Source organism: Hydra viridissima, unplaced genomic scaffold (assembly GCF_058129835.1).
Source record: "Hydra viridissima isolate aposymbiotic clone 2 unplaced genomic scaffold, HvirCarnegie_v1 scaffold_1, whole genome shotgun sequence".
NCBI classification, from domain to species: Eukaryota; Metazoa; Cnidaria; class Hydrozoa; order Anthoathecata; family Hydridae; genus Hydra; species Hydra viridissima.
Window position 1 is genome coordinate 24,351,859 of NW_028324300.1, and position 19,970 is coordinate 24,371,828.

The 19,970-nt window shown below is 28.1% G+C and overlaps 1 protein-coding gene across 1 annotated transcript; it reads left to right on the forward strand.

Annotated features, from left to right (window-relative positions):
- The first annotated feature begins 15,150 nt into the window (after positions 1–15,150).
- On the forward strand, positions 15,151–19,925 carry LOC149894038 (uncharacterized). The gene is made up of 2 exons (XM_090076639.1): positions 15,151–16,017; positions 16,417–19,925. Exons 1-2 carry the CDS (start codon positions 15,980–15,982, stop codon positions 16,703–16,705), a joined length of 327 nt encoding a protein of 108 aa, XP_089932765.1. The 5' UTR covers positions 15,151–15,979; the 3' UTR covers positions 16,706–19,925.
- Positions 19,926–19,970: the final 45 nt, after the last annotated feature.

The window sequence follows — 19,970 nt, forward strand, 5'->3', positions numbered from 1 at the left end:
ATTTCGTTATAAAAGAGGAAGCAGAAGTAGTTCAATGAACTTTTACCAATAAATGGAAAGAAAAATAAGAACTAAAATAATAAAACTCCAATACTTTTGTTGGCTTTTATAAAATGTTTAAAAACGGTAAATAAAACATAAAGTATTTTTAGTTAAAAAGAAGATTGTTTTGAATAAATTTTAAAATACGGGTCAAGAAATAGAGCTTGAATAGTTTCAAAAGTTATTTATAAAACACGAAGAAATTGGTGAGCCTTTATTTTTTTGGAGAAGACAAGTCATTATTATTGGAGCTTTAGTAGAATCAAAACATGCATAGGAGATTACAAGCAGAGCTATTAATGATATAGAGAATGTTATGAGGCTAATTAGTCATGGATAAAAGACATATCATGGCGATTGAGAACATTGAAAAACTGGCAAAAAACAACTTACGGTAATTCCCTCATTTATAGTTTAAACCGAGCGTTAATGGCAACTAATTTTCTTTATTTGATCCGATTCATAAAGGGAAGTTTGCATGCAAAGCAAGAGAGGAAATGGCAGAAGCTGCTGCAAGTAGCATCCTTATTTCTAACCCTGCAAGTAGATTAAATACTGATACCGAGAACGAGTTGGAAAAGGATTTGGATTTTAGAGGTCTGGTAAGAATAGAAAATCAGACACAAGCCTCAGTTATCTAGGATGCTGATAATAACATCAGAGAATTTAAGAAATTATATAAGGTACAATTTAAAAATTTGTTACCTCGCGGAAAAGGTATTGACAAAGTTGAAGATAAATTATCACTTTTACCGACTAATATTGCGGATGAACTTGTAGTTCTGGAGCAGATGCATATAAATGCTTAAGAAGTTTTTGATAGAGTAAAATATGCTCCTTTTTCTACTATTAATTCTACTGCTATTATCAAACATTATGAATGCTGGAACTTGCAAGATTTTATCAGTTTGATAAACATATGAGTGTTAAAAAAGCAATCGATACGCCAATAAATAATCTATTTGAAGCAAGTTATATAGCTTCCAATAGGGATCAGAACTGTGGCAAATTTTATATTCCAAGAACAATGATAAAAGACAAAGAGTTTATAGAAATTGATAAAAATAAGATTGAGTACGACTTAAGGAAACTACAAACCGATTTAATTAACAATAAAAATGAGTATAATAAATCTGTGACTATTTCCAAGGTTCATGAACTTTTTGTAGATGATAACTTAGCAAGAGAATCACGGAATGGTACATTTAGACTTTCCAAAGGTAAGAAGAATGTTTATTACGTAAATTTTAGTAAAGAAGGAGAAAAGCTATTAATGAAATCAAGTGAAGAAATAATAACTTGAGATTTGCTGGATTAAATGATGCTATAATACCGGATACATTACCATATCTTTACCCATACAGAGCAATATTTAGTGACGTATCACTACCGCGCCTTACACCTGAATGACAAACTGATAAGTGTTTTAAGAATAGTTTTGAAGTCTCCAGGTTAACAGTCATAAAAGCAAAGTTGCATAGAGAGCTTTTGTAGGTCCTAATAAAATAGATGAATTACATTAAAGCTGAATGGTAGAGACCATGAATTACATCATAACTGAATGGTAGAGACCATTAAAAAGTAAGTAAAAAAAAAGTAGAAAGTTGAAACATTTTTTAAAAAAATCTGTTTAGTTATTAGTTTTAGTTTTAAACCCAATTCAGTGGAAATTTTATTGGATTTTTATTGGATGGTATGGATGTAAGAAACAAGAAGATGCAATTAAAACACTAGGTTAGTTCCATCAGAAGTATTATAGTATAAGGGAAAAGTTACAATATTCACGGAAGTTGATCCTTAAACAACAGAAGAAGACAATTACTATTGCTTACCCTTTAATAATACACAAGAAGCTAAGGATATTATATAATTTTATATTATTATATTGGAATAAGAAAATAAATAATAGAGTAATATTTATTTAGTTACTGAGTAGAAACCAGGTCAATTAAATACTTCTTTTAACACTGGTATAAATTTAAGCAGTGAAAGTATAGATTAATCGGATAGGGGTCTTGTGAGTTTATTTCCGTCACAGGAAGAGTAAAAAAAGAAACATTATATTAAAAAAGAAAATGTTATTGATGGTCAAAAAGGCTGATGTTAACCGATTAAACGTCTGTTTTACAAAAGTGAAGTTAATAAACAGAAGCGAATTAAAAGCTGAACGACTAAAAGTTAGTAACTTACAAAATGAAGTCAACCAATACAAAGATTTGTAAATAGAAAAACAAAATAAAAATTCCACCTCCAAAAAATCAGTTAAATAATACCATAGACGATAGAAATCGACATCGAAAGAATTGGCAAAGTTAGTTTATGAGAGAACAAGTAAAAGTCAATAATTTGACAAACGAAAGCAATAATTTACAAAATCAAGTTAATAACCTAATTAATGCAAAGAATGGCTTTGAATATGAACCTAAACCAGTATCATCGTTATGGATCAGTAACCAACAGCGATAATAAGAGTAAATTAGGAGCAGGTGTTACATAAACATGATTAAAAAATTACTCTGGAAAGTTAACTTATTAAGGTTCATACACAATCGGTAAGATATCAGGATGGTTGGGAGTCTATTATTTATTATTCTCTAGTTGACAAATCCGAACCAGAAGCTGATTGGTAAAAGATAAGAAAATAAAAAAATTGTAGCATTATTCGGTAGTTTAGCAGGATTTTTGGGAAGTCTTATCCTTGAAATCTTTGGTTTTATCAAGGATAAAAAGCTCATGAATTTGAATCGTTAAACTTCAAATTGAAGCCGGTAAAAACTCTACTTCTTTACAATTAAATGAAGTCGTAATCCATTCCGATATTGAAGAAACAAGGCTTTTATATACTCATAAAAAGCCTATAGGTGTTTATTTGGTATATTTGTTCTCTTCACTAGTTCGTCCGCTCTTAACCTATTTAATTTTAGCTTTATATATCGGTATAAAATTAACAATATACTTCAATAATGAAATAGGTATATGTGTTAAGGCATCCTGTACGTTTCAACTTTCATTAGCAAGGTCGGCCCCAAGAATTTTTTTTTTTTTTTTGGGGGGGGGGTGGTCATAGATAAATTTTTCAAAATGAACAAAACATTTGCAAAAATTGACCTTAATTTTTGCAAATATTAACTCAAATGGGGAAGGAGGAGCGAAGTTTAAAATGTGTAAAACAATCTCATACAGATGGTATAAAAAACGATTTTTTTTTTCACTTGATTGAATGTAATTAAATATGGATTTTTTTTTTAAAAATTGGAGAGATGCATAAGCCCCCCTTCATATCCCATGTGTAAGTGCCAGGTTTCATAAATGCTTATTCTGTAATACGATATCAAAGTTAAAAAATTTAACAAACAAAAATAAAACTAATATCTCTATTTTATTTTATAATTTAATTCCTCTAACTTGTTCTGTTATAGGCACTAAAAATGACAAAAATGAATGCAAAAATTGATAAAGGTTCTTCTTGCTATTAAAAGGAGACATTGCTCTATTTTCTGCTCTTGCTTGGATAAAACTATTTTTCTTTCAAAACTAAAGACTGTTTCAGAAGCTACAATTACCCAAAAAAATCTGATTGATTAAAAACTATTTCATAGCAGTAAATATTTCTTAAATTTTTGTTAAAACATATTGTTACGCATAAGGAAAATTAATTTTACCTCCTTAACTTCCCTCTCAACTCCTTGTGTGTGAACAGGGGAGTTCAGAAATAGCAAAGGACCCTCCAGGAATATATCTAGATCACTATAATTCATTCGACAGGTTAAGATAGGTTTATAGGCTTCTTTCCATGTTATAAGGTCGCTCAATGTGGTTGCATGTAAGTTTAAGTTAGGAATCTTGTATGCTCTGGTAGCTACTATCTGGGAGGCTTCTCATTTTGATGTTTTAAAGTTTTCAGAACATCATTAACCGCAAATTCCCTTTCAATTTTGTTTTGGCTGCAAAGTAATCTTTGTAATGAGATTTTGTAATGAGAATCCCAGAATGCCATGCTGAAGTACTGTCTGGTATTGTTGGTAGACATTTCTGATCTAAAGATAAATTATTTACTATTTCTTCAGTAATTTTTTTATAAGAAAACATTAATATTTATATTATTAAAACATTACTTATATAAATAAAAAAATGCTAAGACATTTATTTTAAAAAATTTTATAAATTATCAATTAATTTCAAACATAGATGTGCTTACCTATTTTCTTGTTTTCAAATCATTTGTGTTTTCAAACTGATTAAATATCTCTTACTTTCGCAATATAATATTTGTGGACTAAAATAAATAGTTAAAAAAAACAACGAAGTATGACAAATATATAAATATAAAGATAAGTCAAAACCTTATATTAAAATAATTTTATTTAAGTTTTCTTTCTAAAACTTTGTTTTGTGTTTGTTAAAAAGTTTAATTTTATCAAGAAGTGTAATGAGTTTTTATATAGCGGTCGCAACAACTTTATTTTTGCCAAAAATTAATTTTTTCGTCTAGAAAATAAAACAATGAAGTCCATTTTTGCAAATGAAAACTTTATACCATCAGTTTTTTTAAAACAGATTCAATATTTATATACCTTCAGGCAAAAAATGGCGGAAATGGTTTGCTCGCTTTCGTTCTGGTAACTTTTATGGGAAAGATGTTTTCACGATCCGGTCGTCCAATCAGTGAAACTGATGGATTTCTTAAGGATTGGTGAGCCTTTATAAGAGTTCGTGAAGTGAGAATTGACGTTTAACAAGGTGATGCTGTAGATGTGATGGGACTGGAAGGGTATTGTCCGCTATGAGCTACGGTAGTTGAACAGACAATGAATTTTCTAGTCTTTTATGGAATAGAAAGAATTCTCCAGGTTATTGAAAGAAAATGGTCTGAATCGAATAAAAAGAAAGGTGTTGTCTTTCATCATTAAACGTTTAAAGTTACGAAAAGTGGAATGGGAAATGTTATTGCATCCACCGTATAGTCCAGACGTAGCACCCTCTGAGTATCACTTATTGAGATCTCGACAAAATTTTCTCAATGGAATTAAACTGTTTTCATTAGAAGCCAGTGAAAACCACTTATGCTTAATGTATATATATTTATTTAGTTTCTCTTATGACCAATATGACATTTATCACCATGTTATTTTAAGGTGAGATGAATTTAAAAAATTACAAAAACAAAATAAATTATCTTCTTTCAAACTTGCATTATATAAAAGTTGTTTCAAACTTTTTTGTGTTAAAGTTTTAGAGTGCATAATCTCGTAAGAAATTGCAATCTCATCCATTCCATGAAAATGAGAACGAGATCTGATTCATTTAAAAACCTAAAAATGAGAAAAAGAATGTTACACGATTTCAACTAAAAATGAGTTTTACGAAGTTTGTTTAGTCGCATGCATCGCAATCGAAAACAATTTTGAAAGGAAGGGAATTTCGTTTTAACTATAACTTTGTCTTTAGGATCAGGTTATTTTGTGATTTTTGGTTTTACCATCAGTTCTTTTTTATCATATTGATTTTTGAGAAAATTATCTATGAACTTACAGAAAATGAAACATGAAAAGTTTGTTTTGAAAATATTTTTTAACTCTAATAAATTAATTGTTGCGTTATTGATGAAAGATAAATTTTCTTAAAGATTCCATTTTTTTTGTCCGACATTTTTTTTTATTTACGAGTGGAAAAAATATCTTTTAATCAGTTTTATTTCGAAATCATAATGAACAAAAATTTCAGGATTCGATTAAATCTAGAACTTAGAATATTTAGAAGGGTATACTCAAATAAAGAGAACTTTTGAATTGGATGACCGAGACAGACGATTCTTCTTTCTCTGAAGCACATGAATATTAAACTGAATGCAGATCATACTCCGTATTTTGTGTAAATCTTAATAAACCACACAAATATACTAAATCAAGAAAAGGAATATCAGACCTCGCACGAAAATTTAAAAATCTTCTTATTTTTGATTTATTCTTGAAAATTTTTATTGTTTGCTTAGCAAAAATTTGTGTAGATTTATTACTAAGTCAATTTGAAAAGTTCGCAGTTCAACGAAATGTTCATGAAGTTCTAATGATAGAAACTGATGGTCAACTTTATCAAATGCTGTGGAAAGATCGACAAATGCTTCCAAAGTAAATTCTCCGTTTGTGAAAGAGATTTTTATTTCATTAGTCAATAGCAGTTTCGATTGTTTTAATTTTTTTCTTGTTTTTGTGTTGATTTATATTTTTAGTAGAAAATAATTGAAAGGAGAGAAAAAATACTTCAGTTTTGCCGACTTATTTGTAGCAACAACTATTTGTTCATAGTATTAAAATCGTTCCAGTTTGTTTAAATAATTTTTATCTAACCTAAAGATGACTTGTACTTAAATACTTCTTCGTATTTTATGTCACTTCAGTAGACAGAAATAGGAGTGTTTATTAATCAATCAAATTAAAATTGAATTAACACAAAGTTCAAAACAAATCAAAACAAAATTAAATTTGATTCAATGACAATGTTAAAATATTATTTCGAAGGCAAGTAAAATGTCACTTGCCATTAGATTTTTGTTTTATATCTGCTGAAAAAATTCTTGTAGAAATTTTTCAAGTTGAACTTTAAAAGAATTATGAACTTATTACTGAAATTAAATATGAACCAAGCAAAAGAGGAATACTATTCATTACTAGTAAAAAAATTTAATCAAAATGGAAGCTGTTACAACTTTAAAGTAATATACAATAATTTTATTTGTTTATTACTTAATGAATTAAATAAGTTGTTTTGAAATTTTTATTGTTTAAAGAATACAATTATTCAATAAATAATTCTGAAATTTTACAGATAATAAAACTATTGCATTAAAAAAAAAAAAAAAAAGCCGATAATTAATAGTTAATTTATTTTCATAATTTTTACTTTATTCAAAGTAAAGTTTTATGTAGTTTGTGAAATGTAATTGATTTTGAGCTAAAATTTCTTTTTAAATTTGTTTTTCACCTCTTAGATTATGTTTACATTAAATAACTGTTGCTTAATTTTTTTTTTTTTGAAAGAGAAAAAAATTACTTGAAATTATTATATATAAATTATTATAACTAATTCCATGAAAATCTTTTCCACCACCAAATTTATTTATTCTTCTTGCTCGCTAATTATTCATCAACCCATCATACAAAAGGTATATAGACGCCATTTTCAAATTGTTTAACTGTTTTGTTTACATTACTTATTTCACTCGCTGATGATTCCTTTAAGATTCTTTTACATTACATCAGTTAAGTTGTATCCCAAATTAAATTGTTTTTATTAAATTTTCTAGGGTTTGCAGGAAACCAAATTTACTCAGATTTTCCAGTCTTCCAGTTTTTCAGAAAAAATATTAGGGGTGGAGCCGTAAAGTGCTAAAAGGAACTTTTGATATTTATTGATCTTTTGTAGTAGCAGCGGGAAAATTTCTGTTTTTCATGTCACAAAGAATATTTTTAATCACTCATTTCAACGCATTGTTTTGGATTTTACACTTCGCAGTTAATACATAAATTTGTATCCAATGTGTCCAATACGCGGGAGCAATATTTAAAAATCTACGAAAATTGAAGTTCGGTTGCAATTCCTATTACCCTTAAAATAAAAGAGAAATTTTTTTTTGTAATAAGGTTACAAAATATAGTTGAAAGAGATGTTGTGGAGATAGGATAAAAGTTTTAAACTTTTTATCATAAAGCAAATATTTCTCGATTTAAAAAAAAAATCTCACACGTGTTTCAAAGTTGCGCGCTCTTTTGATGCTTTTGGCCAAGCTTCTGACTGGCTGACTTGTTTTTCATATTTCTATTGGTTGAAGCGCAACCAAACTTTGAAAACGGCATACGTTCCAAAAAATCACGGAAATATAATAAAATTATAATAACTTAATGTAAAAATGTAATAAGAATGGAAATATAAAAAGATTAGTATGGCTTTTTTTGTTGTTGTCAATGGTAACAGTTATGAAAAAAGTATTCGAGTTTTTTAGATGAGATTCAATAATTTTTTAGATCGGAAAGTTTTTTTTTTGATGTTAAGAAGAAAAAAAATAAAAATTGAAACTGGAAAATCGAAAAACAAACTTCTAGCAAAAAAATTTCGAACGGTAGACATTTTTTTTCTGTCGAAGGAGGATGACAGTTAAAATAACTTATTTGTAAAAAAATACTTGAATTTTTTTAAAAATAATTTGTTTCCAAAAATTTGTGGTTGTTTTATAATCAAGTTTTTTTTCAACCCTAATCATTTCATTAACTGATTTCATTTTTCATATAAATTAATTAACTAACACTTACCGTTTCCATTGCAACTAAAATGACCTTTAGAGAAAGAATTTTTTGTTGTTCAAAATTGGTCTCAGAGAGGCATGGGGTATTCTCTAATTTTTAGAATTTCAATAATGATGTTGAATGAGGATGAATTGCAAAAATTGTGGTAATCAGAGCTAACCAAATCCTGTTCCGACCCCTAACTGATCTCTTCCTAGAACTACGTCTTCTAAAACCTTTATCTTTTTTTTGGTTTTTCCAAAAATTAGATTGATATTCATTAAATGATCTAAGTTTTTAAACTCTGAAAAACGAATAATGAATAAATTTTCATAAACAACTGCTTTTTTTTTGTTTTTACTCTCTATCATTATTAAGATTAATATTATTATTTACTGATTTTTTTTGTCTTTACAATTTTGAGGAGTTTAGCTAATTACGACACTATTAATATGCCAAATGTAATCGTATTTTTTGATTTTGGATTTTTTTCCAGAAGCATTCTTAACTAAATCATTCTTTAAGAAGAGTAATTTTGACAATGGTTTGACTCTCTTGACAATGGTTTTTCTGGTAATGACATCATTACCCGAAGGGTTCTGAAAAAAACAAAACCGCGCATTTCATAATTTTACTTTAAAAATCAATAATAAAAATAGAAAATTACTTATAATTATAGTTTCAAAGTATTCTAAGAATGTTAACTAGTAAATTCCTGTAGAAAAGATGGTAGTTGAACCTTTTCAAAGAAATTGATATATTGTAATTACAAAAAGATTTATTTTACGATTAAAAACCTTTCAGAAATGTTAGAAAATGAAATTTAACATATGAATCATATATTAATGGAAAATTTAATAGGCAGTAAAAAAATAACCACATAAAAGCACTGAAAAAAAAATTATTTAAGAAAGCAATAAGTTCATAAGAATGAGTAGGTCACTCTTCGTAATCACTCTCAAGCACACTTTCGAAAAGGTTAAGTACATGTGTTTGTACAAAATGTGCGATTTCAAGTGACAATGGCTTTCTTTTTTTAGCCTTGTTTTTGTGCTTTTCATAAGACATCCTTTGAATGATTGATGGACTTACTTCCATCAATCTATGAAACATGTCTGACATTCCTTTATACCAAGAAGTTTTTCTTGGATGATAAATCAAAAATTACGAAGTGCTTTGTTGTTTGATTAACCTGTTTCCTCATTTGTAAATCCAATTGGTAGAGCACAATTTTGAATTATTTCTTTCCCATGGAATAAAATTTTGTGCAGTGTTGGAGAGATAGAAAACCATGAAATACTAATAGTTTTGTCAAAATAAATTTTGGAGGTTTCCTGACAGAAATTTTCAAACTTTTCAGCATCACCTGCAAAGCCATTAGACAAAAATCCTCTAATGATTCCAATGGTTTTCACCAATTGCACTGGAAAACTGCAAATTTCTGCAGTTATTTTGGCATTCTATAGGCCATTCTAGCAACATTTCCAGTTGTAGTGTTTCTAGCTCACCGTCTCTTCTCTGGTCCACAATTAAACCCAATTATTCTCGAAATAGAGCTTTAACTTGTTTTTCTCAAACAATAGATTTCTTAACATCTTGCCTATAACCTATATGGGAAATTGCTTCAAAAGCTCGAATTCCAAAGTGGAGTATGCTTGCTCCAAACTCCAATGTTCCAGGCTTAGGTGTGCAATATCCATTTCGATCTAAAACTTGTCTGTAGGTCTTATGATAGATAGAACAAGATGTTGAAGCTGGATTGTTTGTTAATTCATTTAGCACATTTCCATTAATCATAGTAAACACACTATTGAATTTTACCATGACCTTTGCTCTTGCATGAGTTTCATATCTTTCAAGTTGCTTTCCTCATTCAATAGTCTTGCAATCTCAGTCTTAATTGTTTCTTTAGATTCTTTTTTATAACAAAGTCTAATAAGCCTGCACAAATTGGCATTGTTTGGACAGTTATTGTTGTAGATAGTGCAGTCTTTATAATCAAATACTACGATGCGTAAAGGGACCATTTAGCTGGCTAACACAGTCCTTCTTTCTGGTACTTTGCCTCTTTCATCCTTCTGCATAAATGTATTGAGAAATCCACAGCCATCAAGGCCAAATTTGAAGTAAAATAGTAAATGCCTGCTGTTTTGACATTTCTTTGAGTTATTTAGAATTTTCATAATCAAAAAGTAGTAATTTTTTTGCAGTGTGCTCCAGAAGCCTTTCTCTTATGCGGCCCTTTGTAATATACATTTTAAATTTTAAAAACTGAATTAATCTCTGAAAAAACTTAAATTGTGACGTTATTGTAAACATGAGGATTAGACAGTTGAAATTTCTGAAGATCAGTTAAACATAAATCTACACAATTTCATTTCAAATCGGTGCTGACGTAAGTTTTTACGGCATAAAGTTTATGCCGTAAAAACATTCAATTCAAGAAAACTACAAACAAAATATAGGTGGAGTAGCTTTTTCAATCATTTCAAACTTAAATATTTAGTATTAATATGGTACAGAAATGGCCGATGTTGTTAGGCTATCAAGTGATGCCTAGCAAGCAGAGAAGCAGCAACAGCAATCCTTTGATTTTTGTTGTAGTTGGCTCAGTTGGTGCCGGACTCAAGCACCATGCTTCTAGACTTTTACTTTAGAATCAATGATTGAGACCGTCTCTAGATAAATTGAAAAGCCAATTTATTTAGCCAGTTTTCGAATTGTTTGGTAGTTTTCTTTTTAGAGAAGGGCTTCTGATCTCCTGGGTGCCCAGACCCAGGAGAATCTATTAGCTCAAACCACTAAACCATTTGCGAGCTGTTCTTCCAGCTATGAAGCCTTGGGATTTTTCTTGAAAAGAAGAAGGTGACGAAGATGTTTGTTTTTGTCAACTTGGAGTTCCATAAATCTGAATCTATAAAAGAAAGTTTTAATGATCAGAATTATCAGGGCTCCAAAAACTATGAAAGGACAAAAGAATGACTAAAAAATGTTATAATAGCCCAGTTGCAAGCCAATTGTTTCAACAAATATTTTTATATAAATAAAAGTCCGTTTGATCTACTAACACCCTAATATTTAATTGCACCCTAATAACTAATTGCACCCTAATAACTAATTGCACCCTAATAATTAATTGCACCCTAATAATTAATTGAACTCTAATAATTAATTGTTAGGAAAATACTACTTGTAGGAGAAGAAAATAGGGAAAAGCGCCATATTGGTTTTAAAGTGTTGTCGAGCAGTAAGTACTTTGCTAAAGAATGTTTGTTTTACAATATTTTCTAAAAAGTTTTTTTACTTCATTTTTATTAATTCCTATTAAACTTTAAAAAAGAAAAAAATAATTTTATCAAGTAGCTTTTAACATATTTTGAGAAGGAAAAATGACATCATTGACAACTTTTTGACAAATTCAGAAGAACATTTTAAAGTTTAACTCTGCTCAAGGTTTTTTAGTTCTTTCAAGTTTTTCATGTTTATAAATGTCTTAAGACTGTAACGTTTGTTTACTTCCTTGTTGGCAGTCCTTTGAACATTTTACAATAACTACGTAATCTTATTCCAAAATCTTAAACCAAAAACTACAAGCCTAGATTTAATCATCAAACTTTTCAAATTTGAATATTTATCAGCCATATGTTTTTATATATAATCATACTTTATGTATATTCATATATTTATCAGCCTATGCCATAGCCACAACTCAAAAGAAAAAATATATAAAAAGTTAAGTACCAAAAAAAGGTTCACAGTAAAAAGCATTCAATACAAATTTGATCATCTCTTGGTCATCTCAAGACAAATTAGATCATCTCTTGATCAATTTACTAACTTGTCACGATTAAATTTTGGATGCATCGACTTTATTACAAGTTTTACAGCAACCTTAAAAAGTGTTATTCAAAAATTGATCTGATCACAAACTCAAAATGATGAACATTACCCAAAATATGGAACAGAATGGACCAGAAACAAAATAAATTTGTGTGCATGTGATAATATAAACATGATAAGAATCATTTTAAAATTCCTAATTTTTGTCTATTTATTTTCAATATATATGCTATAATTACAGGAAGGAAAAGGGTATTGCAGTTATAGTAAACTAAATGATAAATGTTTATTAAATGATAAAAATAAAAAAAAATATAAATGATGAAGAATATAAAAGAATTATATTAAAAGAATCGACTGAGACAAATCTGGGATAAACCTCGAAAATTAGAAGAAAATCATGAAGTTTCATTAAGTACAATTCAAAAAAATGCTAATAACAGGCAGTAATAAACATCTTTTATTATAAAACTATTATAAAACAAGTTTTTCTGATAAAAAAAAAAAAGATTATTTGACGATCCAGGTCTAAAATTACAATTTAAAAGAAGATTGAGATCTGAGAGAATATCAAATTAAAAAAGTAAAATATTATCACACTAAAATAAAGGCATTTGTGTGTGTGCGATAATATACACATCATAACAATTATTATAAAGTTCTTAATTTTTGTTTATTTAAATTTTAACAATTATTTTCAGAACATAAATCTATAAAAATCTATAAAAATTGGTTTTATTGCATTATGAATAGCTATTGGTATGTTTACAGAAGATATATAGTGAGATTTATTTTCACCCCAAAATGTACACCAAATGTTATTTATTCTAGGACAGGTTTTCATAGCTTTCGAAACATTTACATAGCTTCGTGACCTTTTCCTATGTCTCGAAAAGCTATAACTGCTCTATAGTTAACTTCAAAAGGCTTATGTCCTCTTTTTTCAATACTTTAAGACTCAAATTGTTTAGAATTATAAAAAGAATGATCCCATTTGCAGTTTTTACAGCTTATTAGCAGTTGTAGAGCATATCCTGATCGAGCATCAGATAAAGGCTTAAGCTCAATTCCTTACTAAAGCATTGATTACAAGCAAGAAATGAAACAAGTAATTTCTGGAGAACCTTCATATTTATGATAAAATAGAAATCATTTATATCAATACCAGTTTTAAGTTCATTTAAAGTTTTATTAGACTGAGTAGAAGTTGGAAATTCAGTTGATACTGGTGAAGCATTTTTGCTTGATAATGTTGATACATTAACATGTGGATTTCCACGGAATTCTCTTTTCTTTTTCTTATTTATATATTTTTTTATTTCCCATCAGACATCCCGTCTGAAAGTAATTTCATGAACAACCACTTAGAAATCTAACTTTGGGAATGATTAAATTCCCAAAGTTAGATTTCTAACTTGCTTGCTCTTTCAAATTATGACTTTTAAGTAGAAAATATAAAGGTACAAACACGCTATCGAGTGTTTTAAGTTGAAAAAGCAATTAGGTACTGTAAATTTAATATAGCTGAATAAAAAGACAGGAAATCGCCGTTGCTTTCGAAGCTGAAAAATCTGTATCTTAAAAAAAAGGATATTACTCAAATATTGAGTTTGAATTTATATAAAGATATATATTTTCTGAATTTAGAATATATTTCAAAGAAGATAACAGATTTTTTTTGTTGTTGTTGATTTTTTAGTGTTTTTTAACTATAGAGCCACCTTAATAGAAAAAATAAAATTTCAGCAACAGCAAATAAAAAAGTGAAATGAGAATTACTTCCTTAGAGGTAACATGGTTTCTCTAGTTTAAGATTATAAATGTTGAGTAAAGTAGTTTATTTGATTTTTTTATTTGTTTTCCTTTTTTTTTTTCTTTTTTCTCTGTCTTTCTAAAATTTTTTTCTTTTTTTAGAGAGAGAATCTGTAACATCATCACAAACTTATATGAATGCAAACGTAGCACTTAAACTCATCGGACTAATTTTTGTTGAATGGCAACAGCTAGCTACTTACATGGCTTTTTTAATTTCATGCATTTTGTTTACTTGAATTGAAATATGAAGCTGTAATAAACAACAAGATGACATGTTATTACAAAACTTTGCGCTCTCCTACATATAAATCACAAAAAGTGCGCTCTCCTACATATAACTCACAAAAAGTGATAAGACTGCGTAACAAAGAAGTCATTTTTACTTTTTCCAAAAATTTGCTCTTAGGCGATTGGCTTAAGAAACAGGCGATAGTTGAAATGTTTCTAAACTTTAAGAACTTAAGAATATTAATTTTTCAAAAGTATGTGGAACAATTTTTTAGAATTTAAAAATTATTTTTGTATTTGTTTTTTTTCCTGAAATTTAAAGCATGTTGTGAGCCAACCAAATTTGGTCCGAAGACCGGCCGTTAAACACCACTGCTTTCATAAATTTTTATTTATATATTTACATTTAATTCATATATTAGATTTACACCTGGAGCAGCTTTTAAACTTCAGTATAAAAGAAAATTTTCAACATTCTAATTTTCACTTTCTGTTATTCTGTCTTTACTTTTTTAATTTAGCATTAAAAAGCTGCATTTTCAGTTATTCTTCATTCACGCATATTCAAAATTCGAGATTTTTTAATGTAATAAATAGAAACAATTACAATCCTTTAACAAATTATGTAATGTTTGGTTTTGACTTCTATTTTTTTGTAGCATGGGCACAATGAAAACGCTGTTTCGCTTCATATTAAGCGAAAGAACAGTGCGAACATTGAGCTGTCATTCAAACTGTCACACTACTGCAGGAGTTTTGGGAGTGACTTTTCAATACAAAAATCTGAACAAAAAATTTGGTAAGTACAGTACAAGATCACTTCAAATAGTTTGCGTTTTTTCCTTGAGCATAGTTAATTATCGAGAAGGTAGGCATCTAGTTTTATCAAATGTCATTTTAAAAATAAATTGCGCATTTTCTAGTTTAAGATTAGTATAAGGGACATCTAATTTTTTTCAATTAAAAACAGACTCATTTAAAATAACTAAAGTTCGCGAAAATAACGAAAGTTTGCTTAGAGTTTTTACTGTAAGTGAAAAAATGTAATAGTGATAACAATAAGTGTAATGAAATATTTAGAAGGAATCAGTTTCAAAAGATTTACTTATTTGAATTAATATGAGTATGATAATAAACTTGTAAATTATTTGGTTTTAGTGTCAGTTATCTCAGGTATTTTTATTTGCACCTGGAAATTCTTTCTTTTATGTATTAGGCTTTAAAAGAGCGCGTTCTCAAAATGCACGCGGCCATTGGAGAAAGATCCATGAAGCGAGTTAAAACTTTTTTTTCTTTTGTAATTTAATTATTAGTTTAGATTTGTAATTTAATTATTAGTTTAGATATATTACATAAAGAATCATATTAAGATAAATAATCATCGTTAAGATCATCTTATAATTGAAGTAAGTATATGAAATAGTTATATATACATTTTTATTAGATAAAGTAGAAAGGATTTAAATTTTTATTAGAAAAAGTAGAAAGGGTTTCAATTTTTTAAATCGTTTATATTTTGTTTGTTTTAGTTTTTCTTTTTGCAGTTATGTTTATTATCTTATTTTTTAGATGGAAAATAGGAGTATGGATGTTATTTAAAGTTATACTAATTAAGATGCTATTTCTATAAAATGGTTAATACTACATTGAAATTTCTGTGATGCTATTAACTATTTTTGTTCTTTTTTAGAAAATTTAGAAAAATAAATTAAACCTTTGTGCCAACACTGACATGACATGTCACATGTTATTGTATGTAAAGGCTAAATTTTGTTATGAGGGTTACAGTTCTTATGAAAAAAAAAAGAAGAAGGTACAGAGTATTGTTTGTAAATATATATTTTGTACCTTTTTAAATTTTCTGGCGTCATTTTTAAAATTTTTGTTTGCACATGTTTATTGTTTACATATATGCTTTTTTGATATGTATGTGTATGTGGTAATAAGTGCATTATAGTTGTTTTATCAATGTGTTTTTATAATAATGTAAAGTGTTTTTTTATTGCTTGTGTATGTGTTAATATGTGTTTTATAATTGTTTTAAAAATGTGTTTAAATATGTATATAAGGTATATATTTAACCTTATATACATATTTAAACACATTTATTGTGTTTATAGTTGGTACATATGTTTATATTATGTTGTTTCTGTGTTTTTAAAGTGCTGTGACTTGGTAAACATCTACCTGAAAATCAATTATTGTATTTTAGAGAAGGAGCAGAACGAATGGCTTTAGATCGTGCAGCTCAACGTGATACGCACCTAACAGCATGGTTTAAGTTAACTACTGAAAATGAAAGAGCACATTGCTATTCTTATGTAGACATTCCTTATCACTTTATATTTGATGATAAACATTGTAAATGGAAGGTTAGACAAAGAGGTGGTAATAAGATGATAATAAGAATGGTTAAAGTTAATCCAACTGGAGAATTTTTTTTTCTTATACTGTTACTAAGCAAAAGGAGCAACATCTTGGGAGGATGTGCATACTGTTAATGGTATTGTCCTTGAAGTGTTTCGTGAAGCATGTGTTTTGAAAGGTTTGTTGCAAGATGACACTGAATGGCAAAATACTCTTTCTGAGGGCGATTTTAACACATATGCCAAAGCAAATTAGACAGTTGTTTTCAATTATTTTGACCTTTTGTGAATCTGACAATCCTTTACATCTCTGGAATACATGCAAAGCTTTTATGATGGAAGATTTCATTCACCACTCAATCCCACTTCTAATAGCTGAGCGAGCTACTCTTCATCAAATTGAAAAGATTATTAATCAAAGTGGTAAAATGCTAGCTGATTACAATCTGTCTGTTATTGATGAGTTTATAGGCTTAAATGTAGAAAATTTTGATGAAAATGTTCAACAACTGAAATAGTAGAATTGTGTATAAATACAACCAGCTGAAATAGTAGAATTGTGTGTAAAATGTTCTTTGCATTGGCAATGGGTGCAGAAGTTTGCATTAACTGAAAATTTGAGAGTACAAGATGGGAAAGGTGAATTTTCCCAATGGCTACTAAAACTTGGGAATAGAACAATGCCTGTCAAAGAGGAGGATCCTTTTAAAGGATGCATTGAAATACCAAATCAGTGCATTATTAGAGAAAATGAATCAATTGTTGAAAAGATTTTTGGAGATGCTAATCAAAATGATTATTCTAAACGCATGATTTTAACACCAACTAATGTTGATTCATTATCAATGAAGAAGTGCTTTAATGTCTGCCAGGTGAGGTCAAAATTTATTTAAATGCTGATCAAACTGATATTGATGACATTAATGAAAGAAATAATTTTCGTATTGAGTTTTTGAACAGCTTAACTCCTTCAGGTATGCTACCTCATTGTTTAAAATTGAAAATTGGTTGTGTAATTATGCTACTCAGAAATTTAGATCTCAAAGCTGGGTTATGCTATGGTACTCGAGTGAAAGTTGTGCTCTTCAAAATTATTATATTGATACAAAGGTTTTGACAGGTGTTTCTGGTGGTAAATCTCTATCAGATTCTAATTAACCTTTTGTTCTGAAGCGTTGTCAGTTTCCTGTCAGATTGGCTTATTCAATGACAATTAATAAAAGTCAAGGTCAAACATTTGATAGAGTTGGGGTATATCTCAAAAAACCGTGTTTCTCTCATGGTCAACTATATATTGCATGTTCAAGAACTAGAGCATTTAATAGTTTGTTTTTCAAAATTGATAAACATCTCGTTCAAGGTATGGTAGGTAAAAAGTGTTACACAAATAATGTTATATTTTTTTTATTATTTTAATTTTTTTTTTCATAGTTTTTGATAAATATACCTGTCATTTAATATGTTTATGTGTTATAATGTTTAAATGTGTTATATGAAACCATATTTGTTTATAGCTGTATATATGTTTAAATTATGTTGTTTCCATGTTTTCAAAGTGGTGTGAATTGGCATTATGTTGAGCAAGATTGATTCTAGCCTTTCTGATTGTCTAGCCTTTTTTTAACTATTCTGGAAACACAATGTCTGTTATGTTTAGCGTAATGTGTATGGGAGAGTATGCAACCTTGATCTTTAAATCTAGGGTGTTTTAATGTCCTAAATTTGAAGTAATTGAATAACTAATATTGAACATAAAAACAAATATACTTTTATGTAGTTATATTTTGAGTAAAAAGATAAATATAGTTAACTTTAAATTGGTTTTCTTATCTTGCCTTTGATATTTTAATTTGGTTTATTATTTTTGCTGGATTTTAGGATCAAGGGTGTAAATATTCTATTGTTATGTGTTATTGTTGTGATGTTTTGTGTTGATAGACTGCTTGGCTTACCTTCACTATGGTGTCTATTGTTAAAAATGAATAAAAGGTATTTTCATTATTGGAAGTAACTGATTTTATTTATTTACTAAAAGCCAAGACAACATTATGCTAAAAATGCAGTTTATATCTTAATTTGATTTTTTTTTTTTATATATATATATTAGTATTGTTAATCCTTTTGCACTTCGAAACAGATTTTATAGATACATTTTCGATAAATGTTTATATTAACTGCCATGTCAAAATAGTTTACTATAAATAGGTAAATCGATTTTCAGTTTTTATGTGGTGTTTTTTTTTTTTAAAAGATTTACGATTGACGCATTTATACGATTTACAAAAAAAAAACCTAATTACCTTTTATTGTTAATTTCTGTCAGTTAAAATGATATAAATATATGCAATTAGTTCAATTTTTTTAAAATTTTCTCTATTTTATGCCTAATAATTTGTTGTACGTAACTTAGGGGATCTTTTTAAACGGGGAGTGAATATTGTTGTTTTGCGCATTTGTCAAATATCGAGTTACTTAAATTTTGTAAGGTGTTAAACTAATTAATTAGCTTAGTTTGCATTTGCAACACTTTTGAGGAAAGAAATTCTTATATATGTTTAATTCTTATATATATTAAAAAGAAAAAATTATTATACATGTAAATCATTGTTTTACATTTTATTATTCTGGTAAAAGGTCTCCATCAAAAACTTGATTACTCTTAATAAAAATGACTCTATTCTCCTGACCACCATTAAGGTAAAGACGGGGAAGATAGGTCCTTACTAGAAACTTTTGAAACAAAGAGGGCATATATAAAAATGGTCAGATTAGTGCCATATATAAAAATGGTCAAATGATCAGTTATTTTTAACAAATTTATTTAGTTGTGTGTATTTAACGTTTTAAAGTCAATTTCCTTTTTTTAAAGAAACATGTATCAAGGGGATACCAAAAAATTAATAATTCATGTATAATTTACCTTCGCTTTATATTAATCTTATTAATTAAAGTTCATGTTATAAAAAATATTACAAGAATTTTGCTTTACTCTTTCGTCCATGTAAAGCATGACGAAGTGTTATTATTTTGTGTCAGTAACTAAAAACGTATTGTTTTGAACTTAGCTATGTCGAGGAAAATGTTTCTGCCTTACACTGATATGACCTACATCGGTTGTAAATTACTCAATGTTAAGTAATTGGTAAATTATTTTACCTCCGCATACAGATGGTTTAATTTTTTCAATTTGAAGGCGTTTTTCTAATTGGGTATTAGTTAAGGTTTCGCAACTTTAAATTGTGGAAAACAGCCACTTTAAATTAAGTAACAGATAACCCGTATTACGGGTTGCTTTTTGCTAGTTATAATTATTATTATTACTATTATTATTATTATCATTATTATTATTATTATCATTACTATTATTATTATTACTATTGTTATTATTACTGTTGTTATT